Raw genomic sequence first — 24437 nt, 5'->3', positions numbered from 1 at the left:
TAAATGCTACAATCAGCTGCTTTTTATAGATTCTTTATTATTTTTACTTTTGTTAACATAGGACTACACTCATGTGCAGTAACATTTGTTAAAAAAATTTCGTTATAGGTCTATGTGCCCTCAAAAAACACAACTTTTTGGACAGGTTTTCCACCTAATCCTTTATAACATCTTAAAATGGCAACTTGAGTCATTTGAAAGAATTATGGTGCAAGAGATGTAGTTCCCCTAGTAATCAGTCAGGCCATGCAATTTCCCATCTCAATCTGCACTATTAATTAGATTTTTTATACACACTTTAAGCTACACACTACTTAGACATTTCTTTCTTTCCTAGCAACAATGACATAATAAGCTGTGAAATCAGCTTTGTCTTCTACAGAATCTTCTGTCTTCTCAGATTGCTGAAAGCTTTCGATGACATATCCAGCTCCAGTTATAGCTTCCGTAAGAAAGGCTTCATTAAGGTTTAGGCCAGAGAACTTCACGTCGCCTACCATGTAGTAATTGTTTCCCAGATCACCCGTCATCACTAAGTAACCACCCAGTTTTAATAATGTAGTCATGTTTTTTAGAGCAGTGATATAGGATTCAAAATCTTTACACGCTCCCTCCAGACACAGGCAACTCAGGAGACAATCAACTTGGGGAATAGTAACTGGATCTATGGGATTTGTATTAAATACATCACACTTCAGGACTAGTTTTATGGCTTTTCTTAGCCGTTCTTCCTTTTCTTGCCAAGGTATCCTGTAATGAAAAAGAATCATTACTTTGAAAACATTTTATCTATGAGTATTCCTAGAATCTGAAAGCATAGACCATACCAGGCAACAGGACAGGACACCGGGATAAGAGGACACATTGGGCTTTCTTGTCATTGCTAAGTTAAGAGGCATTCCGTTTTCATCCTTCATAATAGAAGCCTATGGGCAGCATAACGGATCCGTCTGGTTACCGTTATGCAGAACGGAAAAAAAAAGTTCTGTCGACAAGACTTTGTTTTCCGTCTTGCATAACGGGAACTAGACGGATCTGTTATGATTCATATTGACTTTTATTATGACGGATTAAAACGGAATGCCTCTTAAAGGCTTCCGTTTGGACTTCCGTCTTATGAATTCCATTATTTTCAGTTATAACCATGTTATAATGGAAAACAAAAACAGAATCCATAACGCTGATGTGAACCCACCCTAAACATACAGTCAGGGCTACAATTAAATAGCTTAGATCGAAGCATATTCATGTGTTAGAATGGCCCAGTCAAAGGCCAGCCCTTAATCCTATTGAGAATCTGTGGCAAGACTTGAAAATTGCTGTTCATAGGTGCTCTCCATCCAATCTGACTGAACTATTTTGCAAAGGAGAGTGGGCAAAAATTTCAGCCTCTAGATATGCAAAGCTGGCAGAGACATAGCCCAAAAGAGATGCATCTGTAATTGCAGTGAAACATGGTCGTACAGTATTGACTCAGGGGGGCTGACTACAAAAGCATGCCACACTTCCTAGATTTTTATCTAAAAAAGAAATTCAAAACCATGTATTATTTTCACTTCATACATACTTGCTACTTTGTGTTGGTCTATCACATAAAATCCCAATAAATAAAGTTTGTGGGTGTAACTTGAAAAAAATGTTGAAAAGTTCAAGGGATATGAATACTTTTTCAAGGCACAGAAAAGCAAATACACAAAATGGTTTGGCTGCACAGTAACAATTTTCTTAATGTGAAAAACAGACAATTTTTTCCTTTTACAAAGGATTATAAATAAAAAAAATATATATATATTAAAAATATATATATTAAAAATATATATATTAAAATAAAAATGACAAATGTAAGGCCCCATGTATCACAGAAAAGGGTACAAAATTATTTATATAATCAAAAATAGAAGTTATGGCTTTCACATGTACGAAAAAGATAAAAAATGCTCCTAGTCAGGAGGGTGAATGGCCGGATGTTGAACTGGTAATTTTATACTGTGCCCTGCTCAACTGTTATGTGGTATTGCAAAAAAAAGGCATACCGTATGTTTCGCCCTATAAGACGCACCGGCCCATAAGACGCACCTAGATTTTTGGGGAGGAAAATAGGAAAAACTTTTTTTTTAACCAAAAGGTGTGCTAATGGTGGTCTGTGGATGGCACTATTACTGGGGATCTGTGGATGGCACTATTATGGGGGATCTGGGGATGGCACTGTTATGGGGTGATCTGTGGATGACGCACTGTTATGGGGGGATCTGTGGATGACGCACTGTTATGGGGGGATCTGTGACGGACACTGTTGCAGGGGGATCTGTGGCTGACAATGTTACAGGGGGGATCTGTGGCTGACACTGTTACAGGGTGGATCTGTGGCTGACACCGCTACAGGGGGGATCTGTGGCTGACACCGTTACAGGGGGGATCTGTGGCTGACACCGTTACAGGGGGATCTGTGGCTGACACTGTTACAGGGGGGATCTGTGGCTGACACAGTTACAGGGGGATCTGTGGCTGACACTGTTACAGGGGGGATCTGTGGCTGACACTGTTACAGGGGGGATCTGTGGCTGACACTGTTACAGGGGGGATCTGTGGCTGACACTGTTACAGGGGGGATCTGTGGCTGACACTGTTATATGGGGGATCTGTGGGTGGCACTGTTATGGGGGATCAGTGGGTGGCACTGTTATGGGGGATCTGCGGGTGGCACTGTTATGGGGGATCTATGGGTGGCACTGTTATATATGTGCCATCCACAGACCCCCCACCCCATAACAGTGCCATCCACAGACCCCCCAGCCCTTAACAGTGCCATCCACAGATGTCCCCCATAAAACTGTCATCTACAGATTTCCCCCCCCCACCGCTGCAGTGCTGCAGTATACAAATATAAAATGTCTCATTCAATTAAAAGTGATTAAACATGCCACCTCACTCCTAACATTACCGTACATCCTAACAGCTTCTGTACAATGCAGGCAGGCCGGGCGGCCGGCATGTCACTCACTGACGTCACGTGCCTGCGCCGCCTGCTTCATTCATAAAGTAGGCGGCACAGGCACGTGACATCAGGGAGTTACGCTGCCGCGCTCCCGGCCTGCCTGCCTGCATTCTACAGAAGCTCATACATCGCAGCCTGCAATGTCAAAAATTTCAGCATTCGCCCCATAAGACGCAGGGGCATTTTTCCCCCATTTTGGGGGGGGGGCGTCTTATGGGGCGAAAAATACGGTAGCTTATTATGCAACACCAGGCACCAAATTTTGGCACAAAATGCAGGCACAAATTATGCCAACCAATAGATGGTGTAATCTCAGAGAAAAGGGTCTAAAAGTGGACCAAATTTATTATTTAGCATCAGTCGTTGTGATAAATCTGTATAACTTGTAAATTTGTTCCAAAGTCTTCCTTGAATTTGAAGTCGGTTATCCTCTGACAATGAGATATCTGCTTTTTTTTTTTGGTCGCAATCAGATCAGTGGGGGTCCATCAGTTTGGAATCCCACAGATCCTAAGAATAGGTTCCAACCAGTCCACAATTTCCTCAGTCCCTCTTCCTGCCTTAGAAAGTGGACGGTCCTCTGAAAACATTGCATAGGCATGTGTTTCTGCATGTCAGATAACTGCTTCACTAGACTTCTACAACGAAGAAGCACACCACACTTTATCTTGCATGACTTGACATTGAGGGGGTTAAGGAATTTCAAACTGTAGTTTTTAACATTTAGAAATTTTTATATTATTGTAATTATTTCTGATCCTATTCAGCCAATATAATTTGTAAAAGATACGTTTTAGCATGTGTTGCACATACCTGTCGCCTTCTAGCCGGCACACATGTTTCACGACAGGGCTCCAGTCAAATGCTCCAGGCTGATTTTTAAGCCACACATTAAATTCCTCCCTGTTTTTGTCAGTAAAATCAGAGACAATGATGTTCTTAAAGCCTTCACATGCTGATAGAAGCTGGTATATGGTGGGTCCAGTTCCAATGTCAATCATTGTATCACCTTTCACTTTTCCTTATAGAAAAAAAAACGATCATTACACCAACACTTGCTGATCTATAGCTAAATAATGTCATTCAAAATGATAATTGCAGCCAGTTTGAGGTTTACTTTAAGTAAAATAATTGCATTCATTTCCTATTAGTTGAGTAAAAGCAATTAAAGGAAATGTTCTTTGTTGAGTGGCATACAAACTTGTTCCTCATAGCAGCTGTGTGGGCTTCTCTATGATACCCTATATGGATAAAAGTATTGGGACACCTACACATTACACCTAAAGAAGCTTTAATGACATCCCATTTTACATCCATACACATTTATATCGAGTTGGTCACCCCTCTGCAGCTAAAACATTGCCCACTCCTCTGGGAAGGCTTTCTACAAGATTTTGGAGTATCTGTAGGAATTTCTGCCCATCTATCCAGAAAAGCATAGTGATGGACGAACATCTGCCGGGGCGGTTCGCAAACGCGATTAAATGTTCGCGAACAGCAAGTTCGCAGCGGGTCCCATTTATTTTAATAGCAGGCGAACCTGAAAAACCTTTAGCTCATATTTGCAGCCAAGAAATAATTACTAGAAGTGCACAAATAGTCCCACAACATGGACAGTGACATACCAGATGTATTATTCGAATTTGCGATCTCCATTCATTTTTTTTTTTTATGCGAAATATCAGCAATATAATTTTCGCGTACAAGCATGCGCAAATGCACTATACAGTACTCAAATGCACTATAAAGAAAGTATATTGGTATATAACACCCCGCTTCAATCAGTTTTTTTGGGGGTCGACTGGTATATCACACCAGTAGAAATTATTTGCTCCAATAACGCTTGTCCCTCTATATACCTGCAGTATCGCAGCAGAACCGCTCACAACTGCCGCACAATACAAATGCACTTTAATATACTTTCTAAAATAGAAAGTATATTATAACATTGTACAAGGAAGGCAATCCATTAGAATATACAGGAAGATAAAACGTAACCTTTAATAATTTTACTATGAGGGTCCATTCACACGTCCGTAAGTGTTTTGCGGATCCGCAAAACACGGACACCGGCAATGTGCATTCCGCAATTTGTGGGCCGCACATCGCCGGCACTATAATAGAAAATGCCTAATCTTGTCTGCAATTGCGGACAAGAATAGGACATGTTCTATTTTTTTGCGGAAACGGAAGCACAGATACGGAAGTGCGGATCCGCAAATGCGGACAGCACATTCCGGACCTATTGAAAATTAATGGGTCTGCACCCGTTCCGCCCCTGTGTCTGATAGGCAGGTAACCAGTTCAGCCCCCAGCCCTCCTTTTAGGTAGGGATTTATGTGAGGGAAAAACAGGAGAACAAATTTATACTTATTTTAACAAAATATAGTAAAAGTTGTTTTAAAATACCCAGTTCAAACAATTTATTCACAATAGTTTGGGTTGTGACATTATACCCCCATACATCCAACATAGTGTGGTGGTATAACTTATATTTGATAGCACCCTATATTCCCTTGGGCACTCCCTGTAGCTTGGACTCCTACCCTGTCCATGTGGGTGCAAGGCAGGGCTTGAAATGGATGCAATGGCCAGCGTGTGCTGTTAGGAGAGTCAGTAGCAACACCAGTTTAAACTTAACAAAAGTCTCTCTTTACTGTGCACTAAATAGGAGTTATAGTACATCCAGCAATCTTCTGTACAAAGCAAATTTCTCCTAGATGTTCAAACGTGAGACGAGCCCCCACCCTAAAGTCCAGAGAGGACTGGGCCATTATTATTTTTAGTCCTGGCCATGACTAGTTCATGCTGAAACATAATGAATACAAGATGCATTATATTAATAGTACAAATTGTACAAACCAATTGCAGAAACCCTGTGTTGCACTGGAGTACTACAAATGACCCTCCTGAAAGTTTGTTCCTGATCACTGTCCGATCTATTGGCCTAGATAAAAGGGCCCTAACTGTTTAGATTGTCCCTAATCTAGTTGATTTTGAAGGGCAAACGTTATATGTGGGATTAGCAATATCAGTAAATGCAGCTTAATACTGTTCAATCATCAATTTAAAGGGTTATCTTCTTTGGGCAAACTCTTTTTGCTTGATGTTTCTAGTGATAAGCTGATCACAAGTTTAATTTTTGAGGGACGTCCAGTTCTTGGTAATGTCACTGTTGTGCTATATTTTCTCCACTTGATGATGACTGTCTTCACTGTGTTGCATGGTATATCTAATGCCTTGGAAATTCTTTTGTACTCTTCTCCTGACTGATACCTTTTAACAATGAGATCCCTCTGATGCTTTGGAAGCTCTCTGTGGACCATGGCTTTTGCTGTGGGATGCGACTAAAAAAATTTCAGGAGAGATCAACTAGAGCAGCTGAACTTTATTTGGGGTTAATTAGAGGCACTTTAACCTCTTGGGGACACAGGACTTAGGCTGGGTTCACACTTGAGCGTTTTACAGCGCGTTCAAACGCGCTGTAAAACGCTCAACACATGAAAATCAATGCTTCCCTATGGCCCTGGTTCTCACTTGAGCGTTTTACAGCGCATTTGAACGCGCTGAAAAACGCCCTACGCTCAAACAAGTTCTTGAGCTTCTTTGGGGCGTTTTGTCGCGCGTTTGCAGCCATAGGACACTGCTGTTAATCACACAAACGCGCATAATACGCGCATTGACTATGGACAAAAACGCGCGACAAAAACGCGCGACACAAACGCGCGTTAAACGTGCATATCAAATATGCTCAGGTCTGAACCCAGCCTTAAGGACACAGGGCGTACAGGTAGGCCCTGTGTATTTCCGATCACCACCCCGAAATCATTCAGCAGGCACTCTCTGACAATGCCGAGGGGGGTCCTGTGACCCCCCCGTATCGGCGATCGCTGCAAACCGCAGGTCAATTCACTTTCACTTTCGGAAGTTTCTGATCCCCGTGGTCCGTGACCACGAGGATGAGAAACTTTAAAATGACAGATCTTTTAATTTTTAACACTCAACACTGCAGCCCTCATTGTTATGTGCTGGCGGGCTGTGTGGGGAGGGGTGCAGGCGGTGCTGACAGTGCGGGCTGGCGCCCGATCATCCCTCCCGCCCCCTCTCATTTCCAGGATGGCCGAGCGGTTTTAGCAGAGTGTCAGCACACAGCTGCCACTCTACTTGAAACGGCTGACATCTATGCTGTGATGTCAGCCGTTTAACCCCTTCCATGCCGTAGGGACCGCTGTATGGAAGGGGTTAACAGGGAGGGAGAACCCCCTCTCTCTCCCATCAGGGGCTGCTTTGCCGTTTCAGCCCCCGATTCTTGATGGGATCACAGAGGGAGTTCTCCCTCCCCAACACCCTCTGCTCTGTTGTGGCAGCGGGTGAAGGTTACCATGGCAACCGGGCGCATTCACAGGCTTCCGGCTTGCCATGGTAAAGCTAAGTCTGATCAGACTTCTGCTAAAGGCAGAAGTCTGATCAGATTAAGTGTAAAGTGAAAATACAGTACAGTACAGTATATAGTGTACTGTATTGTATTATACAGACATCAGACCCACTGGATCTCCAAGAACCAATTGGGTCTGGGTAAAAAAAAAAAAAAGTTAAAATAAAAAAAAACACATTTGTCACTGCTTAAAAATGTAAAAAATAAAATGCACTACACATGTTTGATATCACCGCGTCATGTTACTTTCCCCGCACAGTGAACGCCATAAAAAAATAAAAACTATGATGAAAAAAGGTAATAAAAATGATTAAAAAAGTCGTATGTACGCCAAAATGGTACCAATCAAATCGGCACCTCATCCCGCAAAAAATTAGCCCCTACATGAGACAATCGCCCAAAAATTTTAAAAAATATGGCTCTCAGACTATGGAGACACTAAAACATGATTTTTGTTTTTCTAAAATGCTGTTATTGTGTTAAAGTAAAATAAATGTAAAAAAACTATACATATTAGGTATCGCCGCATCCGTAAGAACCTGCTCTATAAAAATATCACATAACCTAACCCCTCAGCTAAATACCGTAAAAATAAAAATATAAAAACAGTGTCAAAAAAGCCATTTTAGTCACCTCACATCACAAAAAGTGTAATAGCAAGAGATCAAAAAGTTATATTCCTCCCAAAATAGTACCAATCAAACCACCATCTCATCCCGCAAAAAATTAGCCCCTACATAGGAAAATCGCCCAAAAAAATATATATATATGGCTCTCAGACTATGGAGACATTAAAACATGATTTTTTTTTTGTTTCAAAAATGATATTGTGTAAAACTTAAATTAAAAAAAGTATACATATTAGGTATCGCCGCGTCCGTAAAAACCTGCTCTATAAAAACACATGACCTAACCCCTCAGGTGAACACAGCAAAAAATATATATATATAAATACGGTGTCAAAAGCCATTTTTGTCACCTTACATCACAAAAAGTGTAATAGCAAGGCAACCAAAATGTCATATGCACCCCAACAAGTGCCAATCAAACCAACATCTCATCTCGCAAAAAATGAGCCCCTACATAAGACAGTCTCCTAAAAAAAATATATAATAATATGGCTTTCAGAATGTGGAGACACTAAAACATTTATTTTTTTCAAAAATGCTTTATTATGTAAAACTGAAACAAAAACCCCCAAAAAGTTGTCATATTTGGTATTGTCACGTCCATAACAACTTGCTCTATAGAAATAGCACATGATCTAACCTGTCAGATCAACGATTTAAATAACAAAAAATAAAAACGTTCCCAAAACAGCTATTTTTTTTGCAAAAAAAACACCAAAATCCAGAGTTTTCATGCAGTTAGATAGCATGTCGCATAGTGCAGCAAAATCCAAGGTGCATCATAAAACATAAACAAGACCTGAGCATGTCTGGGCACCCATATCCTTAAGGCTACTTTCACACTAGCGTTTTTGCTGCATCAGGCAGGGTTCAGCAAAAACGCTTCTGTTACTGATAATCAGGGCCGGCGCCACGTGTAAGGCAACCTAGGCAGCTGCCTAGGGCGCAATTTAGCAGGGGGCGCCGGCCGCAAGTTTTGTTTTAAAGTATGGCGACGGGCCCTCCCCCGCACCGGGCGGCTGCCACACTGCCCGGGCTGGTGCGTCTATGACTGCCCGGGCGCAGCCTGAAGAGAGGGACCGACAGGAGGGAAGCGCCTCTAATGTAGCGTGGCCGAGCTCTGTTCGGTCCGCGGTACAGGAGCATTTGTTTCCTGTACCCGGCCGGACTGACAGGAAGTGCTCACTTAGTGTGCACTTCCTTTCAGTCCGGCCGGGTAGAGGAAACAAATGCTCCTGTACAGCGGACCGAACAGAGCTCGGCCACGCTACGCTAGAGGTGGGGGGGAATGAGAGTGACAAGGGAGGGGGGGAGTAAATGAGAGTGACAAGGGAGTGGGGGGGAGTAAATCAGAGTGACAAGGGACTGGGGGGGGAATGAGAGTGACAAGGGAGTGGGGGGGGTAAATGAGAGTGACAAGGGAGTGGGGGGGAAATGAGAGTGAAAAGGGAGTGGGGGGGAAATGAGAGTGAAAAGGGAGTGGGGGGGAAATTAGAGTGACAAGGGAGTGGGGGGGAATGAGAGTGATAAGGCAGTGGGGGGGGTGAGAGTGACAAGGGAGGGGGGGTAGTAAATGAGAATGACAAGGGAGGGGGGGTAGTATATGAGAGTGGCAAGGGAGGGGGGAGTAAATGAGAGTGACAAGGGAGGGGGGGAGTAAATGAGTGACAAGGGACGGGGGGGAGGAAATGAGAGTGACAAGGGGGAGGGGGGGAATGAGAGTGACAAGAGAGGGGGGGGTGAGAGTGACAAGGGAGGGGGAGTGAGAGTGACAAGGGAGGGGGGGTGAGAGTGACAAGGGAGGGGGGAGAGTGACAAAGGAGGGAGGGGGAGGACAAGGGAGGGAGGGGGAGGACAAGGGAGGGAGGGGGGACAAGGGAGGGGAGAAAGAGAGTGACAAGGGACGGAGGGGGGGAGAGTGACAAGGGAGGGGGAGAGAGTGACAAGGGGCAGGGTGAGAAAGAGAGTAACAAAGGGAGGGGGATAAGAGTGACAAGGGAGGGGGGATAAGAGTGACAAGGGAGGGGGGGAGAAGAGAGTGACAAGGGGGGGAGAGAAGAGAGTGACAAGGGTGGAGAAGAGAGTGACAAGGGAGCGGGGGGAGAGTGACAAAGGAGGGAGGGGGGGACAAGGGAGGAAGGGGGAGAGAGAGTGACAAGGGACGGAGGGGGGAGAAGAAGGTGACAAGGGACGGAGGGGGGAGAAGAAGGTGACAAGGGACGGAGGGGGGGAGAAGAGAGTGACAAGGGAGGGGGGATAAGAGTGACGAGGGAGGGGGGATAAGAGTGACAAGGGAGGGGAGAAGAGAGTGACAAGGGAGGGGGGAGAGTGACAAAGGAGGGAGGGGGAGGACAAGGGAGGGGGGACAAGGGAGGGGAGAAAGAGAGTGACAAGGGACGGAGGGGGGGAGAGAGTGACAAGGGAGGGGGAGAGAGTGACAAGGGGCAGGGTGAGAAAGAGAGTAACAAAAGGAGGGGGATAAGAGTGACAAGGGAGGGGGGATAAGAGTGACAAGGGAGGGGGGGAGAAGAGAGTGACAAGGGGGGGAGAGAAGAGAGTGACAAGGGGGGAGAAGAGAGTGACAAGGGAGCGGGGGAGAGTGACAAAGGAGGGAGGGGGGGACAAGGGAGGGAGGGGGAGAGAGAGTGACAAGGGACGGAGGGGGGAGAAGAGAGTGACAAGGGACAGAGGGGGGGAGAAGAGAGTGACAAGGGAGGGGGGATAAGAGTGACAAGGGAGGGGGGAAAAGAGTGACAAGGGAGGGGGGATAAGAGTGACAAGGGAGGGGGGATAAGAGAGTGACAAGAGAGGGGGGGAGAGTGACAAAGGAGGGAGGGAGGGGGGACAAGGGAGGGAGGGGGGATAAGAGTGACAAGGGAGGGAGAAGAGAGTGACAAGGGAGGGGGGAGAGTGACAAAGGAGGGAGGGGGAGGACAAGGGAGGGAGGGGAGAAAGAGAGTGACAAGGAACGGAGGGGGGGGGAGAGAGTGAAAAGAGAGGGGGAGAGAGTGACAAGGGGCAGGGTGAGAAAGAGAGTGACAAGGGAGGGGGATAAGAGTGACAAGGGAGGGGGGATAAGAGTGACAAGGTAGGGGGGAGAAGAGAGTGACAAGGGGGGAGAGAAGAGAGTGACAAGGGGGGGAGAAGAGAGTGACAAGGGAGCGGGGGGAGAGTGACAAAGGAGGTAGGCGGGGACAAGGGAGGGAGAGAGAGTGACAAGGGACGGAGGGGGGAGAAGAGAGTGACAAGGGACGGAGGGGGGGAGAAGAGAGTGACAAGGGAGGGGGGATAAGAGTGACAAGGGAGGGGGGATAAGAGTGACAAGGGAGGGGGGATAAGAGAGTGACAAGAGAGGGGGGGAGAGTGACAAAGGAGGGAGGGGGGACAAGGGAGGGGGGATAAGAGTGACAAGGGAGGGGGGAGAGTGACAAAGGAGGGAGGGGGAGGACAAGGGAGGGAGGGGGGACAAGGGAGGGAGGGGAGAAAGAGAGTGACAAGGAACGGAGGGGGGGAGAGAGTGACAAGGGAGGGGGAGAGAGTGACAAGGGGCAGGGTGAGAAAGAGAGTGACAAGGGAGGGGGATAAGAGTGACAAGGGAGGGGGGATAAGAGTGACAAGGGAGGGGGGAGAAGAGAGTGACAAGGGGGGAGAGAAGAGAGTGACAAGGGGGGGAGAAGAGAGTGACAAGGGAGCGGGGGGAGAGTGACAAAGGAGGGAGGGGGGACAAGGGAGGGAGGGGGAGAGAGAGTGACAAGGGACGGAGGGGGGAGAAGAGAGTGACAAGGGACGGAGGGGGGGAGAAGAGAGTGACAAGGGAGGGGGGATAAGAGTGACAAGGGAGGGGGGGATAAGAGTGACAAGGGAGGGGGGATAAGAGTGACAAGGGAGGGGGGATAAGAGAGTGACAAGAGAGGGGGGGAGAGTGACAAAGGAGGGAGGGGGACAAGGGAGGGAGGGGGGATAAGAGTGACAAGGGAGGGGGGGATAAGAGAGTGACAAGAGAGGGGGGAGAGTGACAAAGGAGGGAGGGGGGAGAAGAGAGTGACAAGTGAGGGGGGAGAAGAGAGTGACAAGGGAGGGAGGGGTAGTAGAGACGAGTGACAAGGGGGGGAGAGAAGAGAGTGACAAGGGGGGAGAAGAGAGTGACAAGGGAGCGGGGGGAGAGTGACAAAGGAGAGAGAGTGACAAGGGACGGAGGGGGGGAGAAGAGAGTGACAAGGGACGGAGGGGGGGGGGAGAGAGTGACAAGGGAGGGGGGATAAGAGTGACAAGGGAGGGGGGATAAGAGAGTGACAAAAGAGGGGGGGGAGTGACAAAGGAGGGAGGGGGGACAAGGGAGGGAGGTGGGAGAAGAGAGTGACAAGGGGGGCGGAGAAGAGAGTGACAAGGGAGGGGGGAGAAGAGAGTGGCAAGGGAGGGGGGGGGAGTGACAAGTGACGGAGGGGGGGGAGAGTGACAAGGGGGGGAGAAGAGAGTGACAAGGGAGGGGGGGGGAGAGTGACAAGGGAGGGGGGGAGAGTGACAAAGGAGGGAGGGGGGAGAAGAGAGTGACAAGGGAGGGGGAGAAGAGAGTGACAAGGGAGGGGGGGAGAAGAAGTGACAAGGGAGGGGGGGAGAAGAAGTGACAAGGGAGGGGGTGAGAAGAGAGTGACAAGGGAGGGGGGAGAGTATCAAGGGACGGAGGGGGGGAGAAAGTGACAAGGGACGGAGGGGGGGAGAGAGTGACAAGGGAGGGAGGGGGGAGAAGATGAGTGACAAGGGAGGGGGGGAGAAGAGAGTGACAAGGGAGGGGAGGGGGGAGAAGAGAGTGACAAGGGAGGGGGGGGGGAAGAGATTGACAAGGGAGGGGGGAGAAGAGAATGACAAGGGAGGGGGAGAGTGACAAGGGACGGAGGGGGGGGGAGAGTCACAAGGGACGGAGGGGGGGGAGAGAGTGACAAGGGAGGGGAGGGGGAGAAGAGAGTGACAAGGGAGGGGAGGTGGGAGAAGAGAGTGACAAGGGAGGGGGGGGTAGAAGAGAGTGACAAGGGAGGGGGGGGAGAAGATAGTGACAAGGGAGTGGGGGAGAAGAGAGTGACAAGGGAGGGGATGGGGGGAGAAGAGAGTGACAAGGGAGGGAGAAGAGAGTGACAAGGGAGGGGGGAGAAGAGAGTGACAAGGGAGGGGAGGGGGGATAAGAGAGTGACAAGAGAGGAGGGAGAGTGACAAGGGAGGGGGAGAGTGACAAGGGACGGAGGGGGGGGGAGTGACAAGGGACGGAGGGGGGAGAAGAGAGTGACAAGGGAGGGGGGAGAAGAGAGTGACAAGGGAGGGGGGAGAAGAGAGTGACAAGGGAGGGGGGGAGAGTGACAAGGGACGGAGGGGGGGAGAGAGTGACAAGGAGGGAGGGGGTAGAAGATAGTGACAAGGGAGTGGGGGAGAAGAGAGTGACAAGGGAGGGGGAGGGGGGGAGAAGAGAGTGACAAGGGAGGGGAGGGGGGGAGAAGAGAGTGACAAGGGAGGGAGAAGAGAGTGACAAGGGAGGGGGGAGAAGAGAGTGACAAGGGAGGGGAGGGGGGAGAAGAGAGTGACAAGGGAGGGGGGAGAGTGACAAGGGAGGGGGGAGAGTGACAAGGGACGGAGGGGGGGGGAGTGACAAGGGACGGAGGGGGGAGAAGAGAGTGACAAGGGACGGAGGGGGGAGAAGAGAGTGACAAGGGAGGGGGGAGAAGAGAGTGACAAGGGAGGGGGGGAGAAGAGAGTGACAAGGGAGGGGGGGAGAGTGACAAGGGACGGAGAGGGGGAGAGAGTGACAAGGAGGGAGGGGGGAGAAGAGAGTGACAAGGGAGGGGGGAGAAGAGAGTGACAAGGGAGGGTAGGGGGAGAAGAGAGTGACAAGGGAGGGTAGGGGGGAGAAGAGAGTGACAAGGGAGGGTAGGGGGGAGAAGAGTGACAAGGGAGGGTAGGGGGGAGAAGAGTGACAAGGGAGGGGGAGAAGAGAGTGACAAGGGAGGGGGGGAGAAGAGAGTGACAAGGGAGGGGGGAGAAGAGAGTGACAAGGGAGGGGAGGGGGAGAAGAGAGTGACAAGGGAGAAGAAAAAGAGAAGAAGAGAAGAGAGTGACAAGGGAGGGGAGGGGGGGAGAAGAGAGTGACAAGGGAGGGGGAGAAGAGAGTGACAAGGGAAGGGAGAGGGGAGAAGAGAGTGACAAGGGAGGGGAGGGGGGAGAAGAGAGTGACAAGGGAGGGGAGGGGGGAGAAGAGAGTGACAAGGGAGGGGGAGAGTGACAAGGGAGGGAGGGGGAGAAGAGAGTGACAAGGGAGGGGGGGAGAGAGTGACAAGGGAGGGGGGGAGAGTGACAAGGGACGGAGGGGGGGAGAGAGTGACAAAGGACGGAGGGGGGGGAGAGAGTGACAAGGGACGGATGGGGGGGAGAGAGTGACAAGGGGGGAGAAGAGAGTGACAAGGGAGGGGAGGGGGGAGGGGGGAGGGGGGAGAAGAGAGTGACAAGGGAGGGGGGGAGAAGAGAGTGACAAGGGAGGGGGGAGAAGAGAGTGACAAGGGAGGGAGGGGGTAGTAGAGACGAGTGACAAGGGAGGGGGGGGGAGAAGATAGTGACAAGGGAGGGGGGAGAAGAGAGTGACAAGGGAGGGGGGAGAAGAGAGTGACAAGGGAGGGGAGGGGGGAGAAGAGAGTGAAAAGGCAGGGGAGGGGGGAGAAGAGAGTGACAAGGGAGGGGAGGGGGGAGAAGAGAGTGACAAGGGAGGGGAGCGGGGAGAAGAGAGTGACAAGGGAGGGGAGGGGGGAGAAGAGAGTGACAAGGGAGGGGAGGGGGGGAGAAGAGAGTGACAAGGGAGGGGGGGAGAAGAGAGTGACAAGGGAGGGGGGAGAAGAGAGTGACAAGGGAGGGGAGGGGGGGGAGAAGAGAGTGACAAGGGAGGGGGGGGGGAGAAGGGAGTGACAAGGGAGTCCCCAGAGCCAGACCAAGAGCCAGACTGCAGCCAGAGACCAGATCATCTTATTGTCCTGGTGGTAAGTAGACAATGCAATATGTTTATTATTTAATTGTTTAGTTATTAATACTACATTGGAAACTAATTTACCTCACATTAAGGCTCCATTCACACGTCCGCAACGTGTTTTGTGGATACACGGAGCCGCAGATCCACAAAACACGGAAAGCGGCAATGTGCGTTCCGCATTTTGCAGATCGCACATTGCCGGCACTAATAGAATATGCCTGTTCTTGTCCGCAATTGTGGACAAGAATAGGACATGTTCTATTTTTTTGCGGAACGGAAGTGCAGACCCGGAAGTGCGGATCCGCAATTCCGTGTCCGGGCAGCACATCGTGCTGCCCCATAGGAATAAATAGGTCCCCAATTCCGTTCCGCAAAATTCAGAATGAAATTGCGGACGTGTGAATGGAGCCTAAAAGGACACTATAGTCCCAGAACCACTGCAGTTTAATGTAGTGGTACTGGTGTCTATAGCCTGTTCCTGCAGATAAAAGACACTGTGCAGTACTGGTGGTAAAGCAGCACTATAGTGCCAGGAAAACAAACTCATTTTCCTGGCACTATATAGTTGTTAGGAGTGGGGCACCCTCGTGTCCCCCTCCCACAGAGCTGAAGGGGTTAAAACCTCTTCAGCCACTTACCTTTCTCCAGCGCCGGCACTGGGAACTCTTCTCCCCGATCCTCCTCTCAGCTGTGAATGCGCATGCGCACGCATTCAAAACTATGTTCCGCGTCTTCCCACTGTAATTTTCACAGTGAGAATCGCGGAAGCACCTCTAGCGGCTATCAGGGAGACAGCTACAAGAAGCTTGATTAATCCTAAGGGAAACAGTTATAATTTAAATGCTGAGAAAGGGGTGGAACATATGTGATGTCATGATATGGGCAGATCATCTGATAAGGGGGGGGGGAGCGGCAATTTTTATCTTGCCTAGGGTGGCAAAAATCCTTGCACCGGCCCTGCTGATAATACAACCGTCTGCATCCATTATGAACGGATCCGGTTGTATTATCTTTAACATAGCCAAGACGGATCCGTCATGAAATCCATTGAAAGTCATGGGGAAACAAATCCGTTTTCTATTGTGTCAGAGAAAACTGATCCGTCCCCATTGATTTGAATTGTGAGTCATGACGGGTCTTGCTCCGCATGACGGGTCTTGCTGCGGTTTGCTCTCCGGTATGAGAACGGAACGGAATGCATTTTGGAGCATTCTGTTCTGTTGAGTTACGTTTTGTCCCCATTGACAAAGAATGGGGACAAAACGGAAGCGTTTTTTTCCGGTATTAAAGTATTTGAGGCCCTATGACGGATCTCAATACCGGAAAATATTAACGCTAGTGGGAAAGTAGCCTTAGTTAGCTCTTGGTTGAATGCTCATTTACCGAACAGCTATTTATACATATGATCATCCACTGTCTGAGCACATCAATGCAGGTATATTGCTCAAATCAAGGTTCCTAAAAAAAATTAACATATAAAGAAATACAATTCTGACCTACCTGAATTAAATGTCTCCACTAGGCCTTTGAGTACAAACTGTAAATACTCATCTCCCATAGACCCTGCACCCAGCTGAAAAAAGGACTCCAGATATGCCTTGGGGCTGAATAAATTCTGGTACTCCTCCTTCCCCGTGAAGTCCGACATAGTTTCTTCTCTGCAGATACTTGCTGAAGTGGCTGTACCGTCACCCTGCTGGAAGTGTCCTCAGTGGACCTCTGTTCTAAATAGAAGAAAAGGAACTGGTTTTGGCAAGTTACTGTCGGGGGTGAGCCAAGTCCTTTTTTACACAATCTCAATGGTCTGCAGTTACTTGTTCTGACTTCATATGGTGCACTGTAAAAACATGAATAAAGCTTGGGTTGAGGCACATACATGTTACTGGAGTAGTGGATAATGATCACCGAGGGCATTTGTGCAAGAAGTGTGTCTGGGACCCCCTCCAGTAGCAAATCTGAAAAGGTTTAACATACAGATATACACACACACACTCACTGCACACAATGGAACACATTGCGCAGATACCACTCTCACAGCATGATTCCCTCCACTTCACTGTAGTACAAAAGTAAAGTCTTGTAATGGTATAGAACAGGAGAAATTAAAGGAGTTTTCCGACTATTTTTAACTGATGACCTATCCTCTGGATGCAGTAACAGGATATTCTACATACTGCACAGGATGAAAACCAATGTAAGTGGTTGCTTTACATGGAGGAAACAGGTCAACTCAGGAGAATTCAAACTGAAAAAGAAAAAGCATTGGTTAATATGTCCATGAGGTAAGCAATTGCATGACCAAATCGGTTATTGCGGTGGCCGTGTTTGGGGAGGCCCGAATGCTATGCTGGATCCCTCAGAAACCATCAAGATGTCACCACGCAGTGCTGCTCTCCGGAAGGGATCGTAAGGTGTGGTGCACCCCAATGGGAAATAAGTCCAGAAAGTCAGAGTCTGCAGTTAACGAGTGCGCTTCTTTACTGGAGGAACTCAAGTGCGAAACAATACAGGCAAGGCACTCAGCTGAATTCTCCAGTCTCCAACGTGGCAGAAGAAGGTTTGACGCTGAGGAAAGCCCTGAGCTAGCTGTCCTTCTTTCTCAGAAGCCTGGTACCCTGGCCAAAGGCTGGAGACTCAGGGTCTGTGGCTAAGTTGTTCGGCTGTCTCTCTGTTAAATGGGCTGGTAACCCGGGATCTGTGGCTCAGCATCCCCATCTCAGTGTCTTCTTACGGTCACTCTTGCAGTCTGGCACTCTCCTACTAAGCACTGGTTTCTATCTGCAGACAACAAAGGGCTCTGACTGCTCTTATTATATACAGTTTCTAAATTAACTAGAACCTTCTAGTGGGAGGGGTGGAGTGGAGAAGCACAGCCTAAACAGAAACAGTGTTAAACTTTCTGTTTATCATAGACTTATACAGAGCTTCAGTGAAAGTCTATGGGAATGACTAAGGAGTTTTTCTAGACATAAACAAGACTTCAGGAATACTGGGGGAAAAAAATCGGGTTTTCTCAAATGGAGCTTTTATTCCAGATGCAATCTTTCGGCCACTGAGTCCTTTTTCAAGCAGCTTGAAAAAGGCCTCACTGGCCTAAACGCTGCATCTGGAATAAAAGCTCCACTTGAGGATGTGCTGTATCCACCCGATTTTTTTCGAGTATTCCTGATCATCTGATCCCTGTAGGGGAACTTACCACTCCCTTGGAGACGTGCACCCGTTGCTCACTGAACTAGGTGTGTTGTCCTGCCCTCCTTTTTTCATAAACAAGTCTTCAGACATAAACAACAGAGGTAAATCAGACACTCAGAATGTCAGTATTTTTTCAGGTTTTTTTCCTCATAAAGTCTCTCAGTATAAGCTGGCTGTGCCTTAACCCTTCCCACAGTGCAGTGAAGCTATAGTGTAATAACAGTGCAAATGAACAGGATATATTACAATACACATAATAAATGCAATTCAACACTATACGCGCACAAAACAGCATAAATCACAGTGCAAGTTAACCCTTTGAAGCGCACTAAAGTAGTGAGTTGATGGCTTAGATGATCATATCTTTGAGGCAGTACCAAAAATCCTTGTTTTTCACCAGCATATCACCTTGTGTAAAGAAGCATATGCTGCCAACAGTATTCAAACTGAATGGGTGACGGATGATCGTAACAACGATCATTCATCACCTTTCACTTTGCATCAGCTCATGTGAAAGGCCCTTTAAACAAGCGTTGATCAACTTATATATAGCTGATTGGCGCTTGTTATTGACCTGTCATCGGCCCATATAAGAGAACCCTATGTAGACGTACTCATAACAGTCGAGGGAGACATTCAAATCTCATATACTACTAATATTATATATAGGATTTATGAAAATGACCATGCTATACCCATTGTTTAGATGCTGGCTGTACACATCTTTTTCAGCTAGCAGTTAATATATTTTTTTATATTTTTGTATGCACTGCACTTTACAGACATTAGCATCAAGCTGTGCCCAATGAGGCACACAATCTAAGTTCTCTATCAGTATGTCTTTGGAGTGTGGAAGGAAACCGGAGGAAGTCCATGAAAACACTGGAAGAACATACAAATTCCATGCAGGACCCCATTGCTGCAAGGCACCAGCGCTAACCACTGAGCCACTGTGCTGCCCCTCAGTATCTCCATTTACATCCATTTTTCTCCCATTTGATAACTTCAGTAGTTAAGGCAGCATACAGCAGACTATAGATACTCACCCATGAATCCTGTATTCAGCTGCAGCAGTGGCCAGGGGGGCACAGAGGAGGAATCACTAAACGCAGCAGCTTCTCCTGACAGCACGGAGCGACAGAGGAAAAGCAGGGACTGCACCTCCTCCACTGTCTCTCTCTTCCCCCTCCTTCCGTCAGTCTGTCCTGCCTGGGTGAATCTTTTTGCCAGTCTAAGCTCCAGCATCTGTGAGGCAGCTCCTTTAAGTGAACGATGGGGCAGGCTCCTGTCTGAGATCCAAATAGTAGAAAGTTAATCCTACTCCCACGCTCCAAACTCTTACTTTCTACGTTTAAGAGAGAGGGAGGGGGGGCGATTGTCTAATGGTGTTAAAGGGGTTATCCAGATTTACTAAATGAAGGCCTCTCCTTAGGATAAGCCATCACCATCTACCCAGTGGGAGTCCAACACCCCACACTACCGCTCATCAACTGTTTGGGTATAGCTCTGGCGCCAACTTAAAGGGGTTATCCCATAAATAATGTAAAAAATTAAAATTATACAGTACATAACAATCTCTTTCTAACAAAGCTAGAATAACCAACCCTGTACCTCACACGGATCCAGAGATCTCCCCAATCAGTGCTCCAATTCCTTTGCTAGACTTACCCAAGCTTGCGGCTCAGGGGGGCATGTTCTTTCTCTTGCTGCTCTTCCTACCACAGCTTATGGGCATGTCCTTTCAGCTGAAGCTCTCTCCCTATAACTGTCTCAGATTCACACACAGGATAGAGTTAGTGACATTTGAAGGATGGAACAGAGCATGTGCGTCCACCTCAGTGAAGTGGACAGAGAAAAAAGTGAAAGAACAAACAGCAGGTAGCGCTATACAGAAAGATTTTATTAAATAACTCAGTGGCTAGGCTACATTTTTAATTACATGCAATTACAGAAATTGTCAGGTCCAGGTGTTGGTTTGAAAAATGTAGTATTTTTTTAGTGGGACAACCCTTTTAAACTATGTAGTGGACAGAGCATGTCACTAATTTCTGTTTTAGGAAGCTGTCTTACATTTAGAACTGGCGCTGGATGCTCTGATGTTATGGAGAGGCCGGCGCCTCTTCATAATTTCGGCAAATCCTCCACCAGCTATGGGGCTTTATTAAAGGGGTTGTCTCATGACAGACAATGGGGGCATATCGCTAGGATATGCCCCCATTGTATTATACAGGGCCGGCGTCAGAACCCGGCATACCCGGGCAAGTGCCGGGGCCTACTGTAAGTTAGGGGGCCCACTTGTTTCCGCGGTGCGGCTCCTTTAAAAATTTTTACATACTGACTTGTGCAGTGCTGCTGCTTGCTGCCCTCTCGCGGTCTCTCCAGGCTGAGCTTCTGTGCGCATACAGCGCGTGAGTACAGTTGGGCACAACAGGCAGCGCACAGAATGTCAGCCTCACAGCCTGGACTCGTCTCGGAGGACACAGGGGGCGGAGCTGATCAGCAGGCGCAGCTGCAGCCTGCAGAAGAAGATTCAGGACATCATAGCCGCCAGCCGAGCGGAGCCCAAGAGGAAACCTGGAGGCTGGAGCAACAGCTGGAGTTGTTTTATTAGAATTCAGGTCAGGTGAACTACAGTCTACACAGTAATGTGGGGCTATATGTGTAAAACACCAAAATAAAGGAGCAAGTCAAACCAATAATAGAATAGAGGACAATTACCATGTATTGCAACTTGCTCAGCACAATAAACAGTGATGGCAGTTCGCAGTGTTCGCCCGCGAACACATGCGATCTGCCATCTTAACTGACAAGTCCGGCCCCTGTAAGGACTTACCTGTGCCTCGTCGGACTTGTCAGTTAAGATGGCAGATCGCATGTGTTCGCGGGCGAACACTGCGAACTGGTCATCTCTAACAATAAACTCCTATAAGAAAATACCAGAACGCATGAAATCAATTATACAGTTTATTGGCAAAGATGTAGGCTTCCGATTCAGAGTCTTCTACTTCTTCAGTGGATCTCCCCACTTCGGCAGACTCCTCTTCAGCCTTATCCTTGGTCTCTGGAACATCTGAGGATTTCTCCCACTCCAATTCATCGGCCTTATCTTCTTCAGCCTTTGGGTCTCCTTTGGAGTCTTCCTTCACTTTGCTAGCTTTCTCATCCTTCTCAGACACAGCATCATATACTTCCAATCTGAACCCCTCCTCCTCCTCCTTTTTCTCATCAAGGTTGGAGGTACTGGGGACACTGGGGTCTTCACTAGACTCGTCTTCTGGTATTTTCTCCATAGGCTCACCCAGGATATTGCTCTCCCTTCGGGCAGGATTCAGGAGAGCCAGTCCATCGTAGTAGACAGGATCCTCATACTGGTCGTCCATCTCCATGTATTTCTTCCCCAGCAGACTGTTGGCTTTCTGGAGGGCATTGACAGCAGAGGAAAGGTCTTCCATGACCAGGTCCTAGCCACACACTGCCATGAGTCTCTTGTCTTTTGCATCCACATCATCCCCATCAACTGGTTCAGCAGATACATCTTCCATCTTCTTCTCTGCCTCGGCTGGCACCACGGCGCCACCATCTCCAGTCCCATTCTTAACAGGCTCTGGCTTAGACTTCTTGACATCTTTCAGAGGACTCTCCTCTTCAGGTTTCTCACCTTCCACCTGCTGCTCGAGAGCACACTTAGATTTCTCCAACTCATAGACGTTCTTCCCGACGTCATCTTTTAAGCTCATGAGATTTTCCATCTCTGCTCTGAGTTGCCTGTTCAGCCTCTCAAATTTATCTCGCTCCTCAAGCGCTTCTTCAAGGGCTCTAGCCAAGGAAAGGGCCCTGGTCTTCTTCTCCCGAGCATCAGCCTCCGCTCTGTCACGTTCCACGGCATATCGAGCCGATATGCACCTCTCTTCAACCAAGAGCTGGTCAAACTTCTTCTGTTTCTTCTCCAATCTAGACACAGTTTGTCTCTGGTGGTCCAGGTCCACCATCCGATCACTCAACTCTTGATCAAGTTGAGCCATCCTGGCTTCCAAATGTCTTTTCTCCTCCAAGAGAGCAGATTTTTCGGAGGCGCTGTTTAAGACCTCATCAGCCAGCTCATTCCTTTCCTGCTCTGTATGACGTCTGGATCGCTCAGAAGCTGCAAGTTTCTCTTGAAGTTGAAGAATTTCTGCTTCTATGGCCGAATGCACACGGCCGTGTTCCGCGGCCGAGAGCGGTCCGTGGTATGCCGGGCTGGATTCCTGTTCAGAGCAGGAGCGCATGGCGTCATTGGTTGCTATGACGCCGTGCGCTTCATGCCGCCGCTGCACTACAGTAATACACTCGTATAGTGTACTACTGTACAGCAGCGGCGGCATGAAGCGCACGGCGTCATAGCAACCAATGACGCCGTGCGCTCCTGCTCTGAACAGGAATCCAGCCCGGCCTACCACGGACCGCTCTCAGCCGCGGAACACGGCCGTGTGCATTCGGCCTATTTTGTGACTCTAGATCCTTCAGTTCATTCATCTCTTTCTGAGTCTCTTCCTGTGACTCCTCTGGAGCTTTCTGCCGTTGCTCTGCGAAAACTGCTAGTCCCTTCTCTAGTGTATCTAGGGATTGTGCGAAGCGAGGGAAAACATCTTCAAGTTTGTAGCTGTACTGACCTGTAAGGTCATCTACCCCTGCCTGGGTATGGGTTTCAGACACTAGGCCGCCGTCTCCCCACTGAGCTCTCGTCACGTCAGGTATAACTGTCATCTGGTCGCTACTAGTGACCGCCTGAATTTCGCAATACTTTGACCTGGTAGCTTCCTTCTCGGAGTTGCTAATGGTCACAGCACATACTGTACATCGCCAATGTTACTCGTGTCATTATTAATGCTGACCTCTAGGGGCGCACATGAGCTCATCACCACATTGGACATTTCCTCAGTAACCATAGAACCCTGTGAATACTGCATACCCACTTCTGGTACATGTGTAACATACTCTAGCCCCGCCACATTGTCTATAATGGGGACTCCTAGCGGTGTTCCTTCAACATTTATCAACACTTTTACATCAGATACATGTTTACCAACAGGGGGAGATTCTTCCCCAATCACAGCCTTCAAAGGAAAAGGCATGTCATTATTATCACATATTTCACATGACATCACATTTCCAATATGCATTTCGGCAAACATGGTACCATCACTTTGAACCTTATCAGCTCCACTGTTTCTAATGGTCACTTCATTTAAAGCAGGCATCCTCAAACTGCGGCCCTCCAGCTGTTGCAAAACTAAAACTCCCAGCATGCCCGAACAGCTTACAGGTATCAGCCTATAGCAGGGCATTATGGGAGTTGTAGTTTTATAACAGCTGGAGGGCCGCAGTTTGAGGATGCCTGATTTAAAGGGCTAGGTACTAGTTCTGCAGGAGTTATGTGACAGAGCACAGAAGTGTTTTCACCTCCCCACAAATCACAGAACACCATTCTCTCATGTACGGGCATATTTACAGCAGCAAGTCCATCAGTCCCAGCTGTCTCTATAGCCTCACACTCAGTGAGAACTACCTGACAGTTCTTACTGACCGCATGTCTGTCCAGCATATTTATCGCTTTATAAATCTCAGGTTTCCATATCGTGCTACCTCTTACCCGGGCAAGCATAGGATCTCTAACTTTTGCCATCCCATGTCTAGCTTTGATCCCGGGCATTTTGGGCAACACAAGAACATTCTCCCCTGCAGATTTCTACGAGGGAGCAATCACAACAGGCTTACCCACACTTTTGAGACAGTTTCTCGCCTCGGTGACATATCAGCCACCTGCCCAGCGGGTAAGAACTGCCGCCGGCTCAATGTGACTGGGTCTGTTGGGTCTGTTACACACGGGATAATCGGAATGATCTTACCGATTGTCGTCACGGATTCATCACACACTGGAAGATCAGGGGAGTCCAGGAATATCTCCAGCATAGTCATCACCCTTCTCCTTAATACGGTAGTTGCCACGGGAAACGCCTTGGCCTTGACTCCAGACTTTTTCCGGACAGTCACTCCATCCGCACCCTTTAGGACTTTGCACACATGTGCAGGAAACATAGGATCTCCTGAGAGCCGCACCCCTCTCCACCTCCTTTTCTTCCCGACTGTTGCCCTTTGGCAACGGCACATATTTTTTCCTCTGGAACTCCAGCCGCACCACTCAAAGCC

General features: G+C 48.2%; 1 protein-coding gene across 1 annotated transcript; it reads right to left on the bottom strand.

Moving 5' to 3' along the window:
• On the bottom strand, positions 1-20029 carry LOC121003226 (nicotinamide N-methyltransferase-like). The gene is made up of 5 exons (XM_040434897.1): positions 19920-20029; positions 19298-19540; positions 16560-16783; positions 3809-4016; positions 1-750 (listed from the first exon to the last, which is right to left on the bottom strand). Exons 3-5 carry the CDS (start codon positions 16705-16707, stop codon positions 315-317), a joined length of 792 nt encoding a protein of 263 aa, XP_040290831.1. The 5' UTR covers positions 16708-16783; positions 19298-19540; positions 19920-20029; the 3' UTR covers positions 1-314.
• Between the last annotated feature and the right edge of the window lie 4408 nt (positions 20030-24437).

This window comes from Bufo bufo, chromosome 6 (genome assembly GCF_905171765.1).
Source record: "Bufo bufo chromosome 6, aBufBuf1.1, whole genome shotgun sequence".
In the NCBI taxonomy this organism is placed as follows: Eukaryota; Metazoa; Chordata; class Amphibia; order Anura; family Bufonidae; genus Bufo; species Bufo bufo.
This window is presented reverse-complemented; position numbering and strand designations above follow the sequence as displayed.